The sequence below is a fragment of the Pteropus alecto genome, unplaced genomic scaffold (genome assembly GCF_000325575.1).
Source record: "Pteropus alecto unplaced genomic scaffold, ASM32557v1 scaffold131, whole genome shotgun sequence".
Classification (NCBI taxonomy): domain Eukaryota; kingdom Metazoa; phylum Chordata; class Mammalia; order Chiroptera; family Pteropodidae; genus Pteropus; species Pteropus alecto.
Genome location: NW_006434709.1, coordinates 21,008,633 through 21,035,082, shown reverse-complemented (window position 1 = coordinate 21,035,082; position 26,450 = coordinate 21,008,633). Strand labels below are relative to the sequence as shown.

Here is a 26,450-nt window from a genome sequence, read left to right as displayed (position 1 = left end):
TCTGTTCCATTGGTTTTCAACATGGGGGCAATTTTGTCCCAGGGGATTTATTTTTAATTGTCATGACTAGGGACATGGAGTTGCTACTGGCATTCAGTGGGTGGAGGCCAGGGATGCTGCTAAAAATCCTAAAATACACACGAAGTATCAGGCCCCAAATGTTAATAGTGCCAAAATTGAGGAACCCTGCTTGATTCCATGATTTTGAAATAGTCTAGGTATCCATTCCTTCTTAGATTTTGTTAATTCTTGTCCAAACTAGGAGAAATGCTTACCCTCATCAAAAATGTGGTGCCACATTTTATTTTGGCCCTGTTGGCATGAACCTAGGAGAATGAGTAAACATTTAGTAGTTTTCACATGAAATATCTGTATTTGTGCATTTTTTCCTTCATATGTTTAGTCCCAAATAGCATTAGAACAATCTAATCTTTAATTATTTAATTTATTTATTATGGTTAATCTGTCATCCTTTGACATTTTGAGTTTTCTCTAAGTTGAGGGTGCTTTGCCACCCTGACTCCTCAGCTGGCGTTTAGAGGAAGAGGTGGATAAATAGCAGCAATGCTTTAAAACTAAAGTGGTCAACATATTGGGATGAGGCTATGGGAGAGCAATAATTTTTTCTCTCTTATATTTGTTGTTGAATGTAATGAAGTTCAGATATGTATTTTTAAATCCCGCATTAGAATGTTCAGAATAGGCTGATGGCACGAGGGGCAGTATGCTCTGTGTTTCTCATATAAATGAACAAACCAGTTCTGTTTCCCAGAAAACCTCCTACGGGTCTGGAGAAAGAGCAATCTTCTTACCTGCTCTTCATTCTTGGGACAGCCTTTACTCTACAGAGCAGACTGCCATGCCGTTCTGGAGAGGACTTCATTTTTGGACGTGATTTTCAACCTGGTCTTTTAGTTATCAATCAAAAGCACATTTTCTATGTTGTCCTCATTTACATTTATTTAATGCTTAAGGTCATTTGTGACCATTTGAGTGTATTTCAGCATATGGAATCAGGGAATAATAGATTTCAGCATCATGCTGTGAAGAGAGATTGTGTTTTTACAAGACATAATGTTGTTTACTGGGTGTTAATAATCACTAATTAATAAACATATCTAGACTTCTAAAATGTTGCATTTTGAGAAATAAAAATGTCGAGTGTTTAACTTATGGAGTGTAATAGTATTTCCTATCATCTCTTTATAAAATTAAGTTACATAAAAAAGTAAAATGTCATGTTCAACACAGGATCCAAAATGCCTTTATTTCTATTTATCTGTTCTCAAAAATGCTATTTCAAAAATTTATTGTTCTGTTATGTACCTAGACAAAGTTTATATGTCATTAGTCATCCAGAAACCTCCAAGATGGTTTTTTTCCATCTTTATTTCATATTAATTGTGGTCAGTGTCTTTTTTTTTAACCACAACAAGCATTTTGTCCGAAGTCTACTAAAGCACTCTGTCAGAAAACAGGTGGATGAGTCAGTCCTTGAGATGCCTTAATCTCGTATTAAGAAGCTACTTGACCACTTAACCTTCAAGAAGCTAAGAGGAAACTGCCAACCAACGATGCAATAATCGGTATTCCCCTTCTATCTGCTGCTTCCCCACCCATAACCAGTACAATATGATAAAAGCATTAGCTCTATGTGAGAAGAAATAAAAGGAACCTGTTCACAAAAGAGCTAAGATATGGTTCAATATTTTTTTTTAGTGCCTCAATGCATATGCAGAATTTCTTCTCCAAATTGGAGGTGTGGATAACTAAGAGGTATTTACCATAGCTACAAAGCCGCACACGCAAGCCAAATATTTCTGCTATTAAAAAGCACTTCAGAGCTTGACATGAAGTTTGTAATAGCTGAATGTCTCCTGTGACTTCATTTGCAAAGAAGATATAAAGCAGAAAGGAAAATCTTGATATGAGAACTGTGAGCCTAGGAAATGGTGTTTTTAAAAAGGAATGAGAAGGCACCCAGAAATTTGACTGGCACTCCAGGCTCCCATTCTCACTGCTCTGACAATGTCCTCAGTCGCTGTCAGCGGTCCTCCTATGACCAGGCTCTTCCTACTTCTCACTCAGGGCAGACTCCGTTCGTGCAGGGCCTGAAACTTACTCTGAAGGCCCTTTTTAGAGGGATGAATTCAATTATACTTTACTTTGGCAAATTTTACAGAAGCATCCTACCACGTGAAGAAATTACTAGGGCTACTCGTGGGCCTTGGAAGGGACCTGTGCAAGTGAGGGGTTCTGGCACTTAAGCCTTGTTAGTTTCACAGTAAACCCACCCCTGCTCTCATAAACGCCACTATCTTGGCCTAGAATAACGCTATAAACTTTCTTTCTCCTTCTGTTCTGTTTTAAGCCCAGTGCGACTGTTGATTAATATGAAAGATATGCTTGCAAAAGCCTAGAAGCTTTAGCCTGGCCAAAAAAGGTCTAGGATGTATATACATGAAGCAGATAGCCATTACATCTCAAAGGTCTTAATAAAATCACTTGATGTTTCATTCATTTGTTCATCCATGCAGCCATCCATTCATTTAACTGATATGTCCAAGGTATTCTGCCTTTGAGAACATCAGTATGGAGTAAGCAAGAATAACTCTTGAACAAAGGAAATTGTGCTACTAAATATAGTTAGAGACTGGTAAAAGAGCAAAGATATTTACAGCATCTCAATTGTTAGGTTTATCCGAAGCTGTCTTCAAAACTGTGACTGTTTAATAAAGAACCATTCAGAGCTTTTGACGTCTATATATTTCTAGGTGTTCCGGAATTAGTGAATGGTGTCATTCTCTGGTTAATATTAGTTAACACTTACAAAAATTTTTAAAATCTTTTAAATATACCCTGCTGTGATATTAACAGTGAATTTCTACTTAAGAAAAGACTTATCTTTGTGTGAAAATTGCTAGTGAATTTAGGCCTGTGACTTTTATTCTTTGATAAACCATTAAGCTCAGTAACTATGGAACTTATTATAACTTTTAAGATTTTTTTATAACTCAAATTTTACCTTTATGTGGGCCCCCAGGATTGGCTATTGGCCCCATTGCCCTCCTGCTCTTTAAGATTCGTATCCTTTCGGAGGCTCATTTTCCTTTAGAGGTTAAATTGGGGGTGTGAAAAATGATTTTTAAAATGTAAACCCTAACCAAGTGGGATCCAGTGTCTGGTTTTTCCAGGCCTTCAGCAGTCTTCTTACCTTCCTCATCTCCTCACTCACTCTGGCTTTCACGGCTGCTCAACATACACCCTCTCCTTTGTCACCCAAGTCTCTTCATTCTCCTCCTAACACATTTGGTCCTTCTCATCCCAGATTTTTGCCAGTCTTATTCCCCTCTTCCTCATCCATCTAAGTTCTTCCTTCTCAGTTGGTTTAATTTCCTCCTGCGTTCTCAGGCTATTTTAGCTTGCCCTAATCTTTCTCTTCTTTTAACTTCTGTTGGCCTTAGAATAGTCCCACAGTAAAATGTGGCATAGTCTCTTATTGTTCAAAACGTGTTGTCTTTGTTTTCATGTTCATTGGTTCATTCACTTCCCGACAGATATTTAGATCCCCTTCTGTCTACCAGGCGCTGGTCTAGGTGCTGGAGATGTAGCGATGAACAAAACTGAGAAAGTCCGTGCCTTTTTAGAGTTCACCTTCTAGCAAGGGAGACCGATAATTTTCTTGAAGGCAAGGATTCTGCTTAATATGTTTTTGTATCCTCTGAAGCAATTAGTATACTTTATCTGCGGTACATGAAAGGTTTTAAGATTTGTATTTGGAGCACATGTTGAAAGATATGAATCCATAAGGCTTATGGAACCAAATAATTTTTCATAGAAGAAAGTCAAGCTCTAGAGATTCAGACATCAGTTTATATCTCAGATAGCTGACTTTCATTTCAGGCTAGGGTTCTTCTCAGGCAGGCATATGCGGTGTCTGTAGACACACTGACATTGTGAGTAGGCATTTATCTGTCCTTTGTCAGATTGAAGAGGAAGGTTAGTAGAAGGTAACTGAGATAAGAAAGCTGAGGGCTCTCTTTAAGAAATGTTCTGATAAAGTATACCTATTAGTGAGTTTGCTAGAATTATGGTAACAGAAGCTTGAGAACTGCTAAGAATTCTAGAGATCCCCCAGTCTTGTTTCCTTCTGTTGCTATCTTGGATATGGAAAAATGAAATTACTGTGTGTACTTTCTATTACTAACATTTTTTTATTTGCTTGACAAGTTTATAGAAGGACTCATGTCCTGGCTTATTTTGATAGAGTTCTTTTTGTGTGTGTTAAAATGAGCCAGATTTTAAATATGGGACACTGTATTTTTTTAGGCGCCCTCTAAACTGCAGCACATTAAAACTTATGACCTTTTCTTCTAAAATAACATTGTATGGCTTTTTGGACATGCTGATCTCTGCTCTATCAAGGTCAAAATCTCACTACCCCAAATCGGCCGCGTTCTATATTGACAGCTAGGTGTGCAGGTCGTACTATTTCATCTTCTATGAAAATGTCTTCCAGGTTTAAGAAAAAAATAATCCCTTCTTCATAGAAACTGATATCACAGAAGTTACGTATCAAACAAAAATGTCTTCATTTTCAAAGCAGTTTGTTGCTTTAAAATGCACAAAGGGCATTCTTAAAAATTTTGTTAGAGAATGACCACATCATAATCTATTGCTAAAAAATAATATATTTTATACTTGAATAATGGGCATGATTTGTTTTCAGCATTTTGCTTTTACAATAATGCCGTGAAACACATCTGTACATAAACCGTCCGTCCATTTGCGAGTATATCTACAGGGCAAATTTTCAGAAGTAGACTTTGTCTATTCAGACCAAATGGTGTAAATTATTAAACTTCATAATTTATTTTCATACCCATTAAGACTAGTCCCTTGCCATTTTTTTTCCCCCTAGACTATTCTAACGTTATATTGGTATTTTTATTATATTGGTATTTTCATTGAAATGTATAATTTACTAAGACTTGACATATTTATAACTAAATCTTCCTATTCAAGAACAGGGTGTTTTCTACTTAAAATTTTTTGAGTGTTTCACTAACATTTAAAATTTTTTTCTTTATTTCTCTTGTTAATCTTATGGGTCACCCTAAGTTGCTACCATAATGCTATAGCAGAACAATTTTTACCCCATTATTTTGGAAGTTATCATTTGAAATTGCTAAGAAATAGCGAAGTTTCTATATTAAAACGCACTGTTTGAAAGTTCATAAATTAGAAAAATAAAGAGAAAAGAAGAAAAATAAGCGAAAATACAAAAAAGCAATAATTAATTTTACAATTTCATATCAAAGGGCACATAATTGTAATTTGTTATGAAATTAGAACTAATTCTAATTTTTTGTCACTTTGTTTTGTTACCATATAAATTAATCAGCTGTCATACTCATATAATTAGATATATTTGAAATGGAAAATGTAATTAGTAAATAATTAGTATCTTTCATTCCAAGATTTCAAAACTCTTTACTAGTGCTCCTTAACCAGTTTAAAATATACTGGTCACCAATGTAGGGGGTCCAAATGTTAGGCAAATCTGTCTTCCTTTTGGACTCTGAAATAAGTTTATTTCAGCTAAATTACAGACAAAAACACAAAGCCAGTGGGTGGCATCAGCTTTAAATTTAGGCCAGAAACATAGAAATGATAAGCTGGAGCCACAATTCTCAAACTTTAGTACCAGAATTATTTGTAGAGCTTGTTATGACACAGATTACTGGGCCCCATCTCCTGAGACACTGAGGTGGGGCTCAAGATTTTGCATTTCTAACATGTTCCCAGGTGATGCTGCTGTTGCTGGTCTGGATACCTCACTTGAAAACCATGAAATAGAGTTCTCGCTGAGAATTCCTCATTAAATTCTGTCATGTTTCATGCTTTATAGTTGTCCAGATTTCTATTAATTAAAGCCAGGTCTGTCTACTGTATTCTTTAGTTTATTTTATAGATATCATATATTTACAAAGAAAGAACAGGACCTGACTTTCAACACTCAATTGTCTGTAGTTAACCAATATTGTAGATCTTCTGAGGTAGAAATTTCATTGAGACCTAATTTTACTTCCCCTTCCCCTTTCTCCAAGCTTTATTCCTAGATTGCTGAAGCTCAAGCAAATTGCAGCGCAATGCTAGTAACTGTCGGTGAGAAAGGTCATATTGCAAGAACAGGTGAAGCAATGAGATTAGACTACTCCTGCAAAAATGTTGATGGCAAAGGGACAGAGAGAAATAAAATGTGTACCAAGGGAAAGCAGAGTTGCGGGAAAAGTCGGGCATGTTGGCGGGAATGCCAGTACAACTAAGGAAGAAGAAATAAGTAAAGATATGAAAGAGGGAAGGGCTATTTGATGGAGCAAGGACCCAGAGCAGTGCTTCTCAAAATATGGTCCCTAGACCAGCAGTATTTGCATCACTTAGAAATTTGTTAGAAATGCAGATTTTCCAGCCCCACCCCACATATACTGAATCAGAAACTCTGGGGTCAAAGTTCAGCAATCTGTGTTTTAACAAACTTTTTGAGGATTCTGATGCACACTCAAATTTGGAAACCACTGACCTAGGGGAAAGAGGAAGGAATGATTTTATCCTGCACACGGGTTGGGGGATTCTCCTTGAAAAGCTCCATATCTATTTGAAAAGAATATATATTCTGCTATTGTTGGGTAGAGTGGTCTATAAATATCAGTTAAGTCAAGTGAGTTAATAGCATTGTTAAAGTCATCTATAAACTTATTTTCTACTTGTTCAATTAATATTGAGAGAGAAGTATTGAAATCTCTGATTATAATTGTGGTTTTGTCTATGTTTTCTTACAGTTCTACCCATTTTGGTCTTATATATTAGAAACTCTGTTATTCAGTGGATAGACATTTAGAAATGTTATGTCTGCTTCTTGAATTGACCCTTTAACGTTATAAAGTGATCTTCTTTATGCCCAGTGATATTCTTTGCTCTAATATCTACTATCTTATATTAACATAGCCACTCTGACTTTCTTTCAAGTAGTGTTACTTAGTATATCTTTTTACTTTCTTTTTACTTTCAACCCATTTGTGGCTGTATATTTAAAAAACATTTATTATAAGCCACATATACATGGGTCTAGCATTTTTATCAAATCTGACACTCTGCTTTTTAATTGGGGCATTTAGACCATTTTCACTTGGTACAGGTACTAATATAGTTGGATTTAAATCTCTCATTTTTTGTTTTATGCTAGTTCCATCCATTCTTTGTTCCTCTCTTCATATTTTTCTGCCTCCCTTTGAATTAAATGAGTATATTTTATTATTCTATTTTATCTCCTTTGTTGACTTATTAGCTATAACTCTTTGTTTAGTTGTTTTAATGTTTGCTTTAGGTTTTATAGTATACATCTTTAAGTTATCATTGACTATCCTCAAATGATATACTACTTTATCTCTACTATAACAACCTTACAGTACTGTTCTTTTACTCCTCTCCCAGTCTTTATTCTGTTATTGTCCTATATTTTACTTATGCATATGTTAGAAACCTCAGAATACCTGTTTGTTGTTTAACCAGTCAATTATATTTTAAAGAGAGTTCTATAATATGAAAAAAATATTATAAATTTGCCCGTGTAGTTACAATTTCTGGTTCTTAACATTCATTTCCATGGGTCCATATTTCCATCTGGTATGGTTTTCCTTCTGCCTGGAGGACTTTCTTTGCATTTCTTGTAATGACTATCTGCTAGTGATTAATTCTTTCAGGTTTTGTATGTCTGAAAATGTTTATTTCATCTTTTTAAAATATACATATTTTTAATGGCTACATAATTCTAGGTTGACAATTTTTTTCTTTTTAGTACTTAAAAGATGTCACACTACTGTCTTCTGATTTGCATATTCCTTACAAGAGATATGCTGTCATCTTTATCTTTATTTGTATATCATGTGTCTTTTTTTCCCTCTGTGTACTTTTTAGATTTTCTCTTTATCACTGCTTTGGGGAAATTTGAGTAGATTATCATGTGTTATGTAGTTTTTTGTGTGTGTTTCTTGTGCTTGGAGTTTGTTGGAGTTTCCTGATTTATGAATTAATAGTTTTCATTAAATTTGGAAATATTTCAGCCAATATTTCTTCAAATAATTTTCTGCCTCCCCCTTTCTTCTGTCCTTTGAAGACTGCAATTACACATATATATTAGACCACTTAAATTTGCCCCAAAACTTACTTGCTAATGCTCTTTTTATTTATTTCTATTCTTTTTATTTTCTCTCTGTATTTCATTTTGGATACTTTCTATTGCTTTGTCTTCAAGTTCACTAATCTTCCATTCTGTAATGTCTAATTGTTGTTAATCCCATCTAATGTATTTTTTTCCTCTCAGACATGGCAGTTTTCATCTTTAAAATTTTGACTTAGGACTTCAAAAATATCTTTCATAACTCTATTCAACTTTTTAAATAAAATGAATACCATTATGATAACTATTTTAATGCCTTTGTTTGCTAATTCTAACATCCGTGTCAGGTTTAGATTTGGTTCAACTGTTGACTTGTTCTTTATTATGCGTTGTATTATTTCAATTACTTGCTTGTCTAGTACTCTTACGTCATTAGGATCCGAATGTTTTTGTACTCCTGTAAATGTTTTTGAGTTCTGTTCTGGAACACAGTTATTTTGAAATAATTTGATCCTTTCTGGTCTTGCTTTTAAGATTTGTTAGGCATGACCAGAGCAGCTTTTAGTCTAGGGCTAACTATTCTTTACTACTGAGACAAGACCCAGCTGAAGACTCTACTCAGTGCCCTGTGAATCATGAGGTTCTCCAGTCTGGCTTGTGGAATAGGTACTATTCCTGGCCCTGTGTGAGCAACTGGCCCAGTCTCATCCAATCTTCTCAACTTCAGCTAGTTTTCTCAAATACATGCCCCAATCAGAACTCTATAAAATACTCCAGGGGGGCTATCTACAGACTTTTGGAATTCTCTCTGTGTGCAGCACCCTCCTATCTGGTGCTCTTTACTGGGACCTGTAACTGACTTGGTTTTCTCGGACTCTCAGCTCCATCTCCTTAGCTCAGGGAGTCCACCAGGTTCCACCTCAGTTCTCCTTCCCTGAGCTGTGGTCTGGAAACTCTCTCAAGGTAGTAACATGATAAATAGTAAGGCTCGCTTAATTTCCCCCCTGTCCTTTGTTGCTAATTTTCAGCTTGTTGAAAATTATCATTTTATATATTTTGTGTAGTTTGGGGGGTTGTTTCAGGCTATAGGGCAAATGAGGTCCTTGTTACTCCATCTTTGCCCAAAGCAGAAATCCTCAGAAAGCATTTTAAGTGGCCTCCATATCTGGCTAAACTATACATTCTATTCAGAGAACAACTTAATATAGAAACCTCTATTTCTTGAGTGCCTTTTGTGTGCCAGGCACTATGCTAGGTACATTCATACACAGTTTATTTATATAATATATTTATTGAACAGCTGCTATGTGGCAGGGACTGCTCTTGGCAATGAATATACATCACGGCATAAACAGACTTAAAAAATCTCTGTCCCTGTGGTGCTTGTGTTCTACTGAAGAAAGAAAGAATAAACAAAATTAATAATTTACTTATATAACACATCGAAGAGTAATAACTGCTATAGAAAAATAAAGAGCAGATTAATGGAGTTCAAGAGTACTGGAGTAGAAATGAATCATGGTAGTTTTAAGTAGAGTGGTCAGGGTAGGCTTTCTTGAGAAGGTAAGACATTTGAGCAGACTTGAAGAAGGTGAGGGAACGAGCCAAAGGGATATCTGGAGGAAGAGCATGCACACAGAGGAAGCAGCCAGTTTTAAGACCCTAAGGCAGAAGCATGCCTAGTATATTCAAGAAATCATAAGGAGACCAGTGTTGCCAGAGCAAAGAGCAAAGAGGAGAGTAATAGATGAGATCCATGTGGTAACGGGATTGAATAGTGTCATTGAAAGACTTTGACTTTTACTCTGAGTAAAGAGAGGAGCCATTACAAGGTTGTAAGGAGAGAAGTCTTGTGATTTGGTATGTGTTTTTAAAGGATCATTCTGGCTGCTGTTTTGAGCAGTGATTGTAGAGTGATGGGTGGAAGCAGGGAGACCAATTAGGAGACTATGCAATAATTCAGATGAGAGAAGTTGGTAATTTTTTCCAGGGTGAGAAGAGCAGTGGAGATAGAGAAAAGTTGGATTTTCATGTATTTTCAAGGTAGAACTAACTGCATTTCCTATCTGTGTGGGTGTAACAGAAAAAGAAGAGTCAGAGATATATAGCCAAGGTTTTTGGCCTGAGCAACTGAAAAGATGGAGTTAACAAGAAGAGAAATACTGTGAACGAATGAAATGAATTTGGGGAATTCAATATTGAACATATGTTTGAGATGTCTGTTAGATATCCAGGTAGAAATATTAAAATAGGAAGTTGGATATATGAATTTGGAGTTCATGGGAGAGTTCCAAGCTGATAGAGCAAGTAAAATGAAGACTAAGAACTAACCTGAATCTAGCAATGTGGAGCTCTTTGGTGAGTTTAAAACCCGATCCTCTTTTGGAGACTAAGTGTGAGGATGAGGGAATTTTAAAATGTGCCTGAAAACTGAGAGCTACTATGTGAAAGTTGGCTTTTCTTCCATCTTGCCAAATTGTTTCTTTTATCAATAAGAAATGCAACTGACATGCTAGGTGATATAGACATATACTAAGTTTCACCTCATTTCTTTTTATAAGTTGTATTCCAGTCAGATGGGGAATACTTTGATTTTAATATGTGCTTCATTGACGTTGAGTCTAGACTCATTCTAATGATTTCGGTAAAGATATTTTTCCCCAGTTTGTCTCCAAACAACCTACAAAAACTAGTAAACCAGCAAAAGCTTAACTGTCATATTTAAATAGAGAATTCTTCCTAGTCTATATTCGAAGACTAAATAAAATATAGAACAGTTACATCCCTAGTTTTTTATTATACCTTTTGAAATAACTTGTGTATATCTTTTAAATAATTTCAAGTGGCACAAAAAATAATGTTAATAGCTCAAAATCAAAAGTAAAAAAAAACCCTAAGTATAATTTTAAAAATCTTTTTCTCCTCAAGCGTTTTACGATGGGATAATGAGACAGATGTCTCTCAACTGGAAGGACATTTTGACATGGTTATGTGTGCTGACTGGTAAGTACATAAAAATCATAAAACTCCTGTTAGAAAAAATAGCTTTGCTGGAGTAATTGGGCTGTGCTGCTTTGCTGACGGCTAAGCAAAGTCAACAAATGAAGCACAAAGCCACCTTAACCTCAACAAATTAATATTCATCTCCATGTGACAGTTATAAGGTAGTCTTCTATCACACAGTAACTTCTACCACATTATTTCCCAAAGATTGATTTTGAGAAGCATTTCCATTTTCTGGAATTGCCTCTGTTTCATGCTTGACGTATCAGTAAATGGACGACTTAGGCAAATTGCAAATAATTATGGCTCGGAGAGGAATAGTCTGGAGAAAAAGGAGTTTATCAACACAAACAGCTCAATTAGCTTACTTCTTAGGAGAGATCTGACTATTGATATAAGAGAATATACATATGTGTGCACACATATATATTCTCCAGCAAATAAACATATCTGTGGAATATCTTTAGGGAAATAACTTTTCTTAAAAATGTATGTTTGCTCTCTAATATTTTCAGTGTATTCAATTATGATATTTAATTATACATAAAACAAGAATTATAAAATTACATTTTATTGTTATGCAAATAATATTAAAATCTCTGCCAGATGCCTGCTTTTTAAAAATAATTTACATATTTGGTCTTCTCTTTTAGCCGAATCTACTTATTGTTAATGAAAGTCTGATCCAAGTTACAGGATAAATATGTATCAAACCTTAATAATTATTTTGAGTAACCTTATGCATTTTCTTCATGTGTGTTAAATAATAATTATTTCAGCATATGAGAAACATTGACAACTCACAAGTATTTTTCTTGTTAAGAGTCAGATCTTATTTGTACTTTTATCATGATTTTTTCATGACACTTTAGATTTGAAAACACAAGTTCAGATTCTGAAGAAGTTTTATTATATTGATAAACCCAATCATAAGATTGAGAACCCGGATAAGACTGTCCCTATCAGAGAGCTGAATAAATGCAATGAAATTTTCAGGAAGTCTTTATTATTATTATTATTATTATTACTACTACTACTACTACTACTACTACTACTACTACTACTACTATTTAATATGATTTCCAATGGGTAACTTTTCTACCTAAGTCAATGAAATTAGATTTGTTTTCTGTTTTCTTCTGAAAAATACTTCTCAAAAAAATAAATATTTTGTTTAATTTAGACTGAGATTTTCTACTTTTCTATGGCCCTTTTAGTCTCTTTGAACCCAATTTCAGAAAACCTGTTCCAAAAAAGGGGGAAACAGATTTCTGATTAATCATTGATATTGTGTCTCGATATTACATCCCTCATCTAATCAAAAATAAGGAACTAAAACCTCACCATATGATTTGAGCAAGTAATTTAGTAAATGCCTTTCCTCACCAAATATGAGAAAGGATCCTCCAGGTTTCATTGCACAGATGAAGATAATGCTGGCAGGATTAAATCAGATTAAGCATGAAAGTCAGATCAGAGAGCAGTGGAAAGTGGGAAGGAGGGCCGCGTCTTCTTGGAGGTTTAGACAAGGGTCGCACATGGATGGGCTCTGATTATGTGGGGAAAGTCAGGTCTGGCCAAGAGATTTAGAGTTAAATTTGTCCTTTGCACAAATATCGAAACAGCCTGGCTTTCTCATACTTTGTGTTATGGACACTCACACCATGTCATCCTATTTGTACCAGAGAGACAAGCAGAGGAAGTAAGATTTAAGCTCTTTTCCGATTAATGTTCTCAGGTTAAAAATAGCCACACAACATGTTTGAAAAATAGTCTTTTTTTCCTAGCCAACAACAAGGTCATGTACAACTGATATACATAATGCATATTCAGTTAAGGCTTTCATTACGAATATATAACATAATGCAGTATACACACACACACACACACACATAACATACACACACATCCAGTGGCTATGTGAGAATTTATGAATTCAAATGAACTAAATATACCAAGTTTCATTTTATAAATGGCTTTTCTATGCATGAATTAAGTTTTTTTTTTTCCTGGTGTTCTAAGTGCCAATATGTCAGCCTGTTTATCATTTTCCATTTGTAAATGTGAAACATTAAGCTACTCTCACTGAGATGCTGATATTATTTCCAAAAGAAATGCTTTGGTAATGGTCTCTCTTCATACTCACAGAGATGGGTAAGCTGCTTAGAAACTTAGAAAGTACAGTGATGTTTATAATATGCATGTTGTGCATATAGCAGTGAAGTGCAGGGTTCCACGAGTTCTTTATGTCCTGTTGGTTTAGCGTTTCTCTATAGAGTTTTGCCTGGACGCTCCTTCTAGGGGCAGGCAGGCAGACCGTGCTGCTTTTTTTTTTTTTAGAATGTCATAGAGGAGGAAATGAAAGCTCCCTTTAGACATTACCTCCAAGACGAAACCTGAAATACTCAGTGCCAAAAATAGGTGCCACACAAATAGATCACGTTAAGTTTCACATCATCCTTTAGTCATTGTTAGTCAACGAGATCTAGATTAGGCCACAGGAATATGAAGCAAGAGTCGGAGTTCAAATATTAGGTACATGGATTAAAATCTTATTGAAGTATTTCCAGCAAGGGTGGCATTGTCTGATTCCCTGCATAGCTAACCAGTGGTACTGCTTTATCCCATTTACATGAAAACAAGCTCTATACACAAACCTATTCCAAACCTGCATTGTGGTTCAAGCAAAATGCACATGATTACAACAAGCGGTGATATGTTTACGTTCTTAAATCATTCATATATTCATATATTTACATTCAGACATTCATAAACCTGTGGGCAGTGGGGGAAATAACTTATTTCCCAGAAGAGACAGTCTCTTGGTTCATATCTAAATTATTAGCTCAACTAGATTATAAAATAAAAAGGCAAACTGTGAAAGCTAGTCATTATTTCACCATTCAGCATTTTTGACAATGAAATATAGTTTTGTGGTTCAATAATTCCTAAATAACTTGTAAAATGTCAACTTTGAAATAAACAGGAGGAAAAATTGAGGTACAGCCACACCTGCAAAAAGATGCTGTTGGCAAACATCAAAATATTAGAATATCTAACCACAGGTATAGAAAAAAAAACTGCCTATTAAGTTCCTTGGTTGACTTGTTAAATGTTGAATTTAATGTAAGAGTTCCTTTCCGCTGGAATGTAGTCTAGCCCAGTCCTTGCTGAGTTTAGAACAGTGAGTGATTGTTAATTTTAAGCCTGCCTTTCCAGACTCCAGTTCAATCACAATAATCTAAGAGTCTGGAAGTAAGATTTTCTTTTTATCCAGTGAACGCTTTCATTCAGCGTTTGATGGCTTTCCAGTTTATTGTAGCTCTGCAAAAATAAAATGATTCTGTACATTTGAATTCTCTAAAGGCTTGGAAAACAAGTCTGAAATGCCACCCATAGCCTGGCGCGTGGAGTTAGGTATGTGGGACAGTCAGCACCATATCTGCATGCCTGCAGCCTGAGAATTTGGAACGGAATGGGGAAGGTACATCACCTCGCTCGCTCTCTCAGCATTTTTGATAACTATGTATGGTAGATTGTTTCTATTTTCTATATTCTTTACTTTACTCTCAATGGTGAAAAAGTTTGGCATTTAAGGTGTTTTCATGAAAAATATTTTTTTTCTCTCAAAATAGGCTCTAGAATTTCTTTGTTTTCTTCCAGATGCTGTGGTCATGGATAATTCTAACTCTCACTCACAGACCTTTACACCTGAAAAGATCTTTAACCCAAATGTAGTCAGCCCTGTCACCTCACCTGAGGAAACTCAGTCCCAAAGAAGAAAGACAAAATGCCAAAGATCTCACACCCTAAGGGGCAGAGCCAAGTGAGATCAGAATATGGCATCTGTGGCAGCTCCCACAACAGTCAGTTGATAACTACTGATAGAGGCCGTTCTTGCCCTGAAAGTTAATCTGAAATAGTGAATTTAACTTAGCACATTTCACCTTGACAATTACATAGAGGTCTTCCTTTTTGTGGAAAGTGACAGAGAAATGCCTCCTTGTTCTTTGCACTAATTAATTTCCCTTTGAGAGGAGTTGTAAATGCTCTGTGCTCAACATAAAACTCTGATTCTAAGGGAGATAATGAAAATGGCCCTGCCCCTTTCCTTTGTCATAAATCTGTGATTTGTATCAGTGGAACAAAGCAAGTGTTGATTCCGCAAGTGAATTATATAGAGGGGTGTGAGTGTGTGTGTGTGTGTGTGTGTGTGGTGTGGTGTGTGGGGTGTGTGTGTGTGTGTGTGTGTGTGCATGTTTAATGGCCAAAGTAGACTGACCGTCAATGTATTTTGATCAGTAACTGAAGAGAGAGCTGAAATGATATCTCTATCCCAATCACTGACCCACTCGGCCTTTTTTAATAGATCTACTTAAGCTACTGCTGTTCTCTGAGCCCATTAGGACTTATTTAAGGGGTGAATTTTCAGGAGATTATATATCACTCCCACTAAAGCACATTAAAATTGCTCATATGACGTATCCTACAAAGTGTTATAAATTCTGCACCAGAACTAAGGAGAAAGGTGAGCTTTCTTGGGAAAAAGACCTCTTAAAGAACTACAACAATTACTTTTGGGACATTTGATTTGGAGTGATGGAGTAGACAACATTATCTTTCAGATAACTGTGTTTAGAATGCATACCGCGTATTCAGCTGCATTTTCTGTAAGCTGTGATGTTAATATCTGTGTCGCCATTAGCAACATTAAGTAGAAATAGTGCTTTGCAAGGTTATGTTTTAAACTCTGCTTTCAAGATGCTGTTTATCCTAACAATCTTACCGGCTCTTAGGATGCACAGATAAACTGAGCATGGTCCTTTGCTTAATGCTATGTATCCCAACCAGCTAGATCTCCTATAGGCCCAACTAATGGCAGAGATACTTTCCCACAATGATAGTCTTCTTAAGAAACAAAACCAAAATGCTGAATTATTAAAGCTTAAGATATTATTGTCTCACTAAAGAATAAGGTATATAGTCCTGAAGAGAAAAAAATTTAAAATGCTTTGATACCATTTGATCTCTTTCTTATTAATCCTTAATGGTTATTAATCACTGATTAATATGACTTAAAGGAAAATTTTAGAGCACTTAAATTGGACACATTCTGTGTTCTAAGATTTAAGTACATTTTTTTGTGGAACGATAAGAAAATTTTCCCATGGGTAATAATCAGGTTATCTTGACCGAGGGATGGAATGGGATAAGGTTCCCATTCTAAATATGATTTCTGGCTAATCTTTAGAGTATCCTTTTCCCATTGCTCAAAGCATCATTTTATAGAAGAACCTTCTACTAATCATATGGTGAAAACCAAGCACTGACTTCTTGGAAACTTCTTGGAAATTGCTCTCTCCACTCCTCCCTCTCAAATGAGAGAACTGGAAGAAAACCTAGTCTGGTGAAACATTCTGCCTAAACTTTGATTTCTTCCATAACGATAACAGTAAAGGAGGGTGTAGAGCCTGTGTTAGGGTCCTTGAAACTAACCCCCTATACAAGCTCCCCAACTTCAAGGACTGTGTCGATCTGCCAGTCATACAGTAAACAAATATTTATTTGAGTCCCTTCTATGTTTGTATGCTGTGCCAGAACTAGCGATGGGTAAATGAATGCAGACCGGAAGCTCTTTGAGGGTTGGAACTTTGCCATATTCATAGCTTATTTCTAATGCCTAAAACAGCCTCTAGTATGAAGTAGGTGATCAACAAATATGTGTCCACTAACGTAGATTGTTAATTTGATTCCCACTACAGCCACATAAGTGGGCCTTTATTGACAAAGAAACAGAAATCTCATGTGAAGTGACTGGCCCAAGGTGACATAGAAAGGTCAGAGCCAGAGTTCTATTAAACAATGAGCTACGCTCCCTGCTTGCCTGAAGTATGGCTCCACACAGCAGCCCTCCAACTAACAGCTGATACTTACCCATAGCTCTGAGAAGGATGAGGGAAGGCTCTAGAATGGGAAGTACTTACTCATGCCACGTGAAAAGCAGGGAGGCCAGATCAGAGGGGCCTGCACCAAACTGAAGCATTAGAAATGAGAGTGGGGGGCCTTGCCGAGCCCCTCATGGGATGGCCAATGCACAAGGTTGCCCAATGTTCTAACCTGCAAGTCCCAGATAAGGACACTCTGTCCCAAGCTTCCAAGATAAGGCCTGGTGAAGATAGAGTCAGACTGACCCAGCCAAAGGGGTAACAGAACAACAACAGAAATTCTCAGAAGACCAAAGGATAAAAAAGAAAGACGGTGAACTGGAAAGAATTCAACATGGAGATCAAGGTCGGGGGGAGGGGAATCCAGAGTTGCCATGGTCTCTGTGACACATTGCCTAAACCTTATCTTTGTTTTTGGAGCCATTTAGTCCTAGGTCTCCAGTCAACTCTAACCTCCGTGCTATCCATAGTCACTAAAAACCATCACCATTTGAGACCTGCTCTGTGGTTTGGGTGTCATAGGGCCACTGGTTTGTTTTTGGAGGGTGGCCTCACAGCACTCTCGGTGGGCAGAGGGCCCAGGTCTACAGAGGCTAAGCTCCAATGACAGGAAGCTGGGAGAGCTTCGTCTCAGCAGGACGATTCCCCCAAACAGTGGCTTAGAAGTTGTTCTTTTAACATTAACACATGGCCCAGTCTCTCGTGAATACTGGCCTATTGCATGTTGATGGCTTGGCTTTGGTTGGATACCACTGACTGCAACATCTTTTTTATTTTTCCAATAAGACACTTGAATAGAAGGAAACAATTTCTCTTTTTTAGTGTTGAGTGAACATGTGTCATTAGCCCTGTGCTTATCTCCATTAGTATCATTAGACTTGAAAACCTAGTTTAATCTGGATTCTGCTCTCTTCTCAATGTCAGCCTGTTTCTGGACCAGTACAGAGCCAGCCTTGTTGATGCAATAAAGAGATTACTCCAGCCCAGAGTAAGTATGTTTCTATTTTCTCCTGAACACTGGCTTCAGAATAATTAGTCTGTGCACAAAGATGGAGAGAGTAATGGAATGGCAGGATTGATGTCATGTAATACTTTAATACTTATTATGTCCAACTTCAATTGGGTCTTCTGATCTATCAGATTCTTTCCTAATCATAACTAGGAAACTTCTTACCCTTGGCCTTCCGATAAAGAACACAGTGGGTAGTAAAATAAATGAAACCGCTTCAAAGATAGTGTGAGATTATTTTTATCAAAGAATTTCTTGAGTCTTTTCCTTTGATAACAATATCTTCATATTAAAGTAGAAGTATGATATTGAAAGTTTTCTGTTGACTTCTGTCATTTTAAATCCCTTCAGTAGTAACCTTTGTCATTGGGTATTTATTTATTACAAAAGTATTTTTTCTTTCTATTTCTGTTTATATTAAAGAAAAAGGACTTCAGATGAATCTGTATATTAAAAGTTCTTTGCTTTAAAAGGAAGCCATTATTTACATATTATAAACATTAGGTCACAATGAAGCCAAGCATGGCATAAAATGTTGTGCACATTTTTACATTTATATATCCATTTATGCCTGTGAGTAAATTACAGAGTTTGTATCCACTCTTATTTTGTTGGGCTGTTATACTAAGCCAGGAGGTCCTGCAGCCTAAACGGGAGAGTTAATATACGTCTATTTAAAGTAAAAAAACGAGTTTAAAGCTCATGCATTTAAAAAAAATTTTTATAAGTATGTAAGACTCTTGCTGTGCCATAGGAATTTAAAATAGGTTAACAATGTTAATGCAATCTGAGACAGGAAATCACGTTTGTTTGAGAAAGAACTACAATGTGTGTGTGTAAAATATTTTCTAAAGTTTTGTTTCTAAAGACTTTTTAAAAGGAAGGTTTGCTCTAGTCTTCTGACCTCAGTGAGATTTACAGACTAATACCTCTCAATCTTTCTTTTATATCTTTTTCACATTGAAGGTTCCCAGAGCAATTTGATAATCATCCTTTGCCTTACACTGTTGCTCTTTATTTTGTTATCTCTGTATAGCTCAGAAACTTTAAATAAGCCTCTCAGAGGAGTAACCACAGCTTTGTAAGTGGTAGTCAATTCAATTAAATTGGCCTTCTCAGTTCCCTCTGTGAGGTGGGTAGTAGGTCTTGAGGCAAGGAAGAAGCATGCTATAAGCTATCGATGGCTGCTGCCTGGTTGGGTAAGCAGCCCAAGTTGACGGTAGGATAAGGACTCTTGGGCTTCTTCATCCACACCATGAGCCTTGGGCGATTCTTGTGAGCATTTGCAAGATCAGGATTTTCAGAGAGGGTACCGAGATTCTTGGATATAAAGTCCTCTGTGAAAATGTATCGAATATAAATACTATGCTTTCAAGAACGCCTGGATCTCACACTGAACAAACAGAACTTCATTCATCATCAACACCCCTTCAAAGCCTATTTGTGGAAAATACTCCATTTTGTAGCAGATTTGCATGATTTACCCAGGAGCTATAGTAAATCATCCTCATGATTTATAATATAAAACTGCCCAAAGTTTGAATAGACCTAAATGCAAATTGGACTGGAATCTCTAGAAGCTCTGTCATACCCTCTATTAAATTCTAACCAGACTCCCTGTTGCCTGAAGTGTAGTTCCACACAGCAGCCCCTTCTGAGCAAAGACAGAAGCCCTCCTACTGACAGCTGACACTTACCCTTAGCTCTGATAAGAGGTGTATTCACTCATGCCACGTGAGGAGTAGGGAGGCCAGAGCAGAGGGGGCTGCACCAAACTGTAGCATTAGAAATGGGAGTGGGGTCCTCGCTTAGGCCCCTTATGGGATGGCTGATACACAAGCATTCCAGGTGTTCTAGCCCAAGGTGTAAGAGGCTCACTGTAAGGGAGGAAAACCAAGTGGTGGATGGCACAAGGACATACCAAAATTACCACCCAGGAATCCCATCCCCATCAGGAGGTCTGGGGAGGCAGAAAGCTTGAATTCCCTGGGCCTCCGCCCAGGTGGACCCCAGAAGGGTCGTGTGGACTTGGCAATGACCAGCAGCTCCGCATCCCGTGCCAGTGGACTGGAAGGGTTCTTGAAGCCTGTGGGCAACCAGAGAAAAACTGAATTCTTCTTAGCTCTCAGGGCTGGCTGTTCTGCTTCCAAAGGACCTCCCCCTGCTAAGTGTATATGTTGTGGAAGTCACAGTCCAAGACTAAGATAATAATAAAGGTTTTATTTCATTACAATTAGAGCTGCTTTTAATGTTTTCTTGAGCCCAGAAAACTTCATGGTTTTGTGGCCGAGAGGCTAAAGGTGTCATCAGGGGCCCACAGAGAAACAACTTGGGCTGCACCGGTGGATCCTGAGTTCCTGGTAATTTAAGGCTCAGCAAATTCAATGGGAGATACAGGTTCTCAAGGTGCTCAGCAAAAACTACACTTGAGCCAAATGCTTCAAATTCCTAGGAAGGCCCCAGTGGGTGGAGTCAGAAATATCTGCATACAAAACCCAAATCTGTTCTTCCTATCTAGCCATTTACTGGACTCATCTCTCGAAGCCGATTTCTCATCTGTAAAATGGGGACTGAACAAACCAATGCACTGGAAAGCTCTAGCACCTGATTGGCTCTGAACATGCGTTAGCTCTTTGTTACCTTGAAGAACGAGAGAGACTTTCTGGCTCTTGTAGGGAGCTCTTTCCAAGCATTTTCCTCGAAGAAATGCTGGTGGGAGGGGATGAAATCATTTTCTTTACCTGGACTTTGACAACTTCTGCACGTAAGTGGAACACACAGCGTCTCCCCTGCACCCACGTCCTGCATACCTGCCATAGGCCCTGCACTGGTCCCAGGAGGGTTGTCTACCTGGATGAAGATGAGACTTTTTACTATAGACAGCTTGCATTGCATGAAGGGAGAGAGGTTACTACTAGACGGCAAGACTGAAATAATCGAAACATGAAAGTTCAAGTGGGAAGCTGTGGGAAGAAATGAATTCTATCATTTGCAGGGGTGTGGTTCTTTGATTTGTAGCTAGGGCAAATCAGCTGTCAGAGTCAGAGTTCCAGAAACAAAGGAAGTAGAAGGACAAGAAGAGTTTCTCTGCTTTTCAATTTTTCTAATGGAGTCACGAAAGCAGGGCAGACCCTGGAGAGAGCTTAGCCAACTGAGTGGGCTCCTGGTGATCTCGAATCCCAAGGCTGAGCTTAGATTCTCCACCAAACGGGCACCCATGGTTAGAAAGTCATTCTAGGCAGCCCTAAATTTTAGGAAGAAATGTTTGTCACCTGATCCAAGTGGAAACTTTCTTCAACTTGCTTGTTGATAGAATCTGTAAAACACTTGACTCCTGCCAGAATACTACAAGGGACTCTCTAGTAGCCTTAAAAAATGAAAAGAATAGATATTTAAAAAGAAACAAAATCAGCAAATTTTACTCATTCCAAGAAGCAGCCTTCACCCCAACCCCTTTTACCTTTTTGCCTCCAGTAAGTGGCTCCTTGTTGCTAATGATTGATAGGTGACCCCCTGTCACTGTGTTCTTTAAAGACCATCACCAGTGCCTGATATCAGAGGACCCAAATGTAATTTAAAATAGCCGCAGCAGCCTGCAAGTTGAACTTTAGTCCGGAACTGACAACCAACAAATGGTATCTACTAATATTCCTCCAAAATGGCTTTGGGTGCAGGGAGGGGAGCCAAGCCTGCCAGACAGTGCGAGTTTACTCAGGGCCACGAGGAGATGGATGGGGAGGCAATATCGACAGCTCTCCAGCTTGTTATCACTGCTGACTGATTGTCAAGAATTCAAAAATATCACTGTGGAATTCATTTAACCTTCAGAAACTGGCCCTAACTGACCGCCAAATTCCTGGAGTCCCGCCTGTACGCAAGGAGTGCTGAAAATGTAAGCCATGAACTCTCATTTTAAAAGAGCAGTTTCTTTTTAGTGACAAATTTTCTCATCTTTTTTTTTTTTTTAATCTAACATCTCTGTACACACCTGTACAAACCTCTGTTTTTGCTTGTCTCAGGGAAATTGCCTTACGAGTATGGGCTCAGTGCAGTGAACTGAGATGGTGCTGAAGGACTCTTGGTTTCTGTCTGCTGGCTGGGTCAGAGGTCCAGCAGACCCTCCCCTGTCCTTGGTGAGAAGCTGCGTTCAGCCAGGCCTGCTCTCCCAGTTGCAGGACCAGAGAGTCCCCCAGATGGTTTTAAGACCCTCAGAGCAGGGACCTAGCTCAGGAAGTCCTTTTCTGAAATCCACCTGCATGCTTATTCAGCATGTGCAGTGCTGAGTCTTTGCCCCCAAGGAATTTGTCATCTCTTGTGGAGATGTAACGCACACACAGGTGGACAATACAAAATGGCTTATAACAGCCCAGCACTTGATCATATATAGCCTGGTGTTATTTTTATTCTGTGAATCTTTCTAATTTACATCTTTAATAGAGTGTGAGATACTCTAGGATTTGGACTCTGTCTTGATTCAACGGACATTTATTGAGTACTTACTCTCTCCCTGGCACTGTGCTGGGAAATGTGGGGTGGGGGTATAAATATGAATAATGAATACTGCGAGAATCTCGGGACAGTTGATGCATGAGCTACCAGGAATTACAATGCAGTAGGGTGGGCACTAGGCAGAGGTACAGCACACAGTGATTAACTGCCTGAGGAAGATTTCCCTGGAGGCAGTGGTATCTGACTTTGGTCTTGAATAGCCAGAAGAGCATTCATTCTAAGCCTCAGAGGAAGTGACTAGAAGACAACATCCCAGACAGAGAGAACAGCGCTCACAGGGGTAGAGTTTACAAAGCATGTCATGTTTGGGGGTCGACAAGATGTTTGCTCTGACTGGAGTGTAAAAGCGTCAGTGTGGTTTGGGGGTTGGGGTGGGGAGGGGCAGGAGCTAAGGTCAAAGAGTTAATTTGGGGTGCCATTATATAAAAGGCTAAGAACACTATGATAAAAAGATTGGGCTTTATTATACGAGGAATAGAGAACCATTGAAAGTTTTCGAGCAGTGGCGAGGTCAGATGTGGGTTCTAGAAAGATCTCTCTGGCCACAGCATGAAGGCTGGGGTGGAGTAAGAGAGAGCTTGAAAGCGTCAAGTTTCCTCAGGGTCCAGTTTAGACCAATAAGTTCAGTTAGAAGGGCGTGAAGACCCGAAAATTGAGAAGAAGGAACTGAATGGCTATTCACTGACAGATTCATTCAGCAAACATCTATCGAGTGCCTCTCAGATGCCAGACATGGTGCTAGGACCTGGGGACACGGTAAGGTATGATGCAATCCTGCCCTGAAGGAGCACACAGTTCAGTGAGAGGCAAGCAAACGAGCAGTTAGTTACCTGGTGGTGTGTTAGGATGTGGCAGAGGTTTGGGTAGCCCCCAGAAGCAGGGAGTGAAGCGGCCAGCTGCAGCAGGAGACACAGTGTGGGAGCCAAAGGAGCTCAGCAAAGGCATCACAGGGGCAGGGTGTCTAGTCTGGGTGTTGAAGGATGAGTAAGGGTTTACAAGGCAGACAAAGAACTGGAGGTTAGGAGAAGCATTCCACCTGAAGGGAATGTTTGCAGGGCTGAAGACATAAGGGGGTCCCTGAAAGAACAAATTAGAGGACTGCAATGAGTTAGGCCTGATTAGAGCCCAAGGTGAGTGTGAAGGACGGGCAGAGAAAAGGCTGCAGAGGTGGGCGTGGGTCAGGTCATGCCAGGCTTTGACTGCCATCCCAAAAAGGTGGGACCCATGTTAGTGGTTTTCAAAACGTGTATAAATGGCAGAACCCTTTGGTCAAAATATTTTTAAACAGCACACCAATTATAAAACAGAAAAGTGAAGTATCTTCAGTTAAATTGGATGTGAGAAGCTTAGCACTTCATTTTTCTTCGTTTCTCTTTTACCCCTCCAAATCACCCTCGAAGCAACTCAAACTCGGTTTGAGAACCACAGGCAGCAGATGACAGTGATGTGAATAGGGAGATGTGGCGTTGAAGGGTTTTAAAAGGCAATGCCATGATCCCCAGGTTTCTAGGTTCATTTTAAAGGTGAGGGGTGAGGAAGTGCTAGGTACCTTGTGTGTCTGAGTGTGTGTGTGTGTGTGTGTGTGAGAGAGAGAGAGAGAGAGAGAGAGAGAGAGAGAGAGAGAGAGAGAGAGAGAGAGAGAGAGAGAGAGAGAGAGAGAGAGAGAGAGAGAGAGAGAGAGAGAGAATGAGAATGAATGAATGAATGAGTAGGGGTTTGGGGCCAAGGATACTGAGTTTTATTTTAGACAGAATGGGGTAAAGGTACTTTCAGAACATCCCCATGGAGTGACCTAGTAGTGAAAATATGGGTGTGGGCCCTGGGAAGTGGTGAATGCTGCATTTAAATACTTTGAAGTTTTGTTTTATAAGTGATAGTTAAAGTTGTGTACAATTGCCTAGAACTGTATAGGATATGAGCAAAATGTAGGCAGAGCTCTGGGGACCACTGACAATTGGTCCAATTCCTCTGTCTAAGGGCAGGTGGGAGAAGAGAAGCCAAGGAAGGGGACTGAGAGAGATGTAGGGGAAGAAGCAGGAGGAAGCAGGTGTAGGCGGCATCTCAAAAATGGGTAAAAAAAATGGTTAGAAAATAAACATAAGCTTAAACATGTAATTGGTATTTAATAGTCGATTGCCTGGAAATGAAAAAGGAATAAAGGCATAACATATTTCTTCTAAAATAAATCTGAAGCATATTTATTTTTTCCAGAAGTACACACCCTTTAATATGTGCATATGGATTAGTCTAGCAAAATAACCACAACTGCTCACAATGTAAACAACATCATTGTTGTTTTGTGGAACTACTCTTCTCTCCAGAGATAAATGAGTTCTCTAAAATGTCTGCTCATCAGTCAAATTTTACATTCAATTGAGTGTTCATTCTGAGTTTAACATGATTCTGTGACTGTGAATGCTTAAAAAGTTATGCTTTGGTAAATTGAAAATAATTTTTCTAAAGCGATTGGCTAATTTTAAATCTCTATTTTTTCCTTGTTTTGATTTTTGTAGCCTAATTTGTAAGGCACAGTCCTCTGATTGTACCAGACAAAGTGTCCTGCTCCACTGCGGACATGGGGGTGGGGGGGCCTTTAAAACCATTCATTGTGGGGTGGATGCAGACTCGGTGGATGCTTATCGAATGAATGGATGAAGTACTATTGTCCCTCCTAAATATTAATCCACATCTCAAAGGTATCTGTGAGATGAAATGAAAAAGGAAGCATTTTAAAACTCATAACTGAGTAATTAGAGATTAAAGAGTTCACTCTTCTTCTTTCTTGTGGGTACGGTATTGCGCACAGAATGCTACCCTCTGAAATCTCATCGTAGTCGCTGACTCTGTAAAACCTTCTTGGAGTAAATCTTGTCTAAAGAATAAGCCATAGAACGTGGTCTTTGAATTCCCAAAGACTTATGTTTCTCAAATTATTCAACATTTGGATTTAGTTTATTCTCTCAACAAATATCGATTGTCTACTATATGCTCAGCTCTTAGAAAATGCAGTGAATAAAACATTAGAAGATCCGTTGTCACAGAGCATACATTCCAGACAGAGGAATTGGACAATAACAGAAAAGAATATAATGCATGTCAGTGGTGTTGAGCACTAGGAACAAGAATAAAGCAGAGAGAGGCGGGTGAAAGTGATGGGGAGGGGCCTATGTTTTAGATTGGGTGGTTAGGGAAGGACAAGTAAACTGAGACCTAAAGGAGGAAAGAGCTATCTGGGCAGAGAGCACTGCCATATGCTTAGTTGCAATCCCCTAACAACTCGCCCCAACCAACAAGGAGGTGCGGGGTATGGAGCATGTACTTTTTAAATTCAAGCATCAACCCAACCGAGAACCCTGTAGCCCTGTAAACATTATGATAAATAGCTTAGATAACAGTTGTTAAAAATCAGCTCTTCCATTGTAACTGTAAGAAAATTTTTGCAGGTGAATTTAAAATAAAACGACTTCCATTATTCAAAAATCCAGAATGGCAACCAGCTCTTAGAAATGACTAAATGACCTAGTAGTCCCTCTTTTTTTTTTTAATGGGGACTTTTGTTCCCCTGCTGAGACCATGTATTATATCTAGTTTCACATCAAAATTAATTTTTGCTGCTAAGTTTGAAAACCACCTGAAAATAGCAATTAATATTGGAAAAACTGACAGAAATTTAAGTGTAGTGGTATGATTGGTGCTGCTATAATGATGTGCCCGAGTGTGTACATGTCTATGTAAACACAGTTTGAAAACACACTTGATATCTGGGACGGTGTATCCATGTCTTTTCTTGCAGGTGTGAGGGAAA

The 26,450-nt window shown here is 38.2% G+C and overlaps 1 protein-coding gene across 3 annotated transcripts in view; it reads left to right on the top strand.

The window, feature by feature from the left end:
* CAMKMT (calmodulin-lysine N-methyltransferase) overlaps positions 1–26,450 on the top strand; it is a 329,988-nt gene that overhangs the window by 295,420 nt on the left and 8,118 nt on the right. For 2 of the 3 annotated variants that reach the window (XM_015587585.2, XM_025045088.1), the window contains 2 exons: positions 11,108–11,182; positions 18,052–18,115. In XM_015587585.2, coding sequence (XP_015443071.2) covers positions 11,108–11,182; positions 18,052–18,115 — 139 coding nt within the window. The remainder of the gene's footprint in view (positions 1–11,107; positions 11,183–18,051; positions 18,116–26,450) is intronic. The other variant, XM_015587587.2, reaches the window with a different exon arrangement.